This window comes from Aptenodytes forsteri, unplaced genomic scaffold (genome assembly GCF_000699145.1).
Source record: "Aptenodytes forsteri isolate BGI_AS27 unplaced genomic scaffold, ASM69914v1 Scaffold474, whole genome shotgun sequence".
NCBI classification, from domain to species: domain Eukaryota; kingdom Metazoa; phylum Chordata; class Aves; order Sphenisciformes; family Spheniscidae; genus Aptenodytes; species Aptenodytes forsteri.
The window spans coordinates 118,529-119,498 of record NW_008793938.1 but is presented as its reverse complement, the minus strand read 5'-3'; the positions used below and the strand labels follow the sequence as shown (position 1 = coordinate 119,498).

The 970-nt window shown below is 68.9% G+C and overlaps 1 protein-coding gene across 1 annotated transcript in view; it reads left to right on the top strand.

Annotated features, from left to right (window-relative positions):
- The window catches only part of LOC103907923 (antigen peptide transporter 2), a 9,381-nt gene that overhangs the window by 5,239 nt on the left and 3,172 nt on the right, over positions 1-970 (top strand). Inside the window, 4 exon segments of the mRNA XM_009290210.2 lie at positions 9-197; positions 292-465; positions 546-705; positions 784-920. Coding sequence (XP_009288485.1) covers positions 9-197; positions 292-465; positions 546-705; positions 784-920 — 660 coding nt within the window.

The following is a 970-nucleotide window of genomic DNA, read 5'->3' as shown; positions in this document are numbered from 1 at the left end:
CCGCACAGGCGCTGGTCTTCGGCCACGGCAACTTGCTGAGCAAAGCGGCAGCTGGACGCAAGATCTTGGAGTACCTGGACCGGGAACCCACTGGGGACATCGGGGGTACGTGGGCGCCGGCCACGCTGCAGGGCCACGTTGCCTTCCAACACGTCTCCTTCGCCTACCCCGCGCGCCCCAAGCACCTCGTCCTGCAGGTAGAGCCAGGGGTCTCAGGAGTCCCCAAGGAGGGGACAGGGGTGTCCCTGAGCACCCACCACCGCACACAGACACACACCCCCCTCCCCCCAGGACGTCTCCTTCGAGCTGTGCCCTGGCAAGGTGACAGCACTGGCGGGACTCAACGGCAGCGGGAAAAGCACGTGCGCGGGGCTGCTGGAGCGATTCTACGAGCCTGGGGCCGGGAAGGTGCTGCTGGATGGGGTGCCGCTGCGGGACTACGAGCACCGCTACCTGCACCGCCAGGTGAGGGCAGCAGCGGACAGGCAGGCAGGCAGCACAGCTGCACCGAGCGGTGCCCGGTCTCAGCCTGCGCCTGGGGACAGGTGGCGTTGGTGGGGCAGGAGCCTGTGCTTTTCTCCGGCACCATCCGAGACAACATCATCTTCGGGCTGGAGGGCTGCAGGGAGGAGGACATGAGGGCGGCTGCCGCCGCTGCCGGCGCCCTGGGCTTCATCTCGGCGCTGGACCGGGGCTTCGACACCGGTGAGTGCCAGGGGGCTGGGGGGGGGCGGACCCCCAGGTACCCAGGTCCTGCTCACCCCCCAGCCTTTCGTCCCACAGATGTGGGGGAGAAAGGAGGGCAGCTCTCGGCAGGAGAGAAGCAGCGCATCGCCATTGCCCGGGCCCTGGTACGGCGACCCACCGTCCTCATCCTCGATGAAGCCACCAGTGCCTTGGACGGGGAGGGTGAGGCAGCGGTGAGCGGCGGAAAGTGCTGGGGTGGGGGGGGTCTCAGCCCCACGGCAGG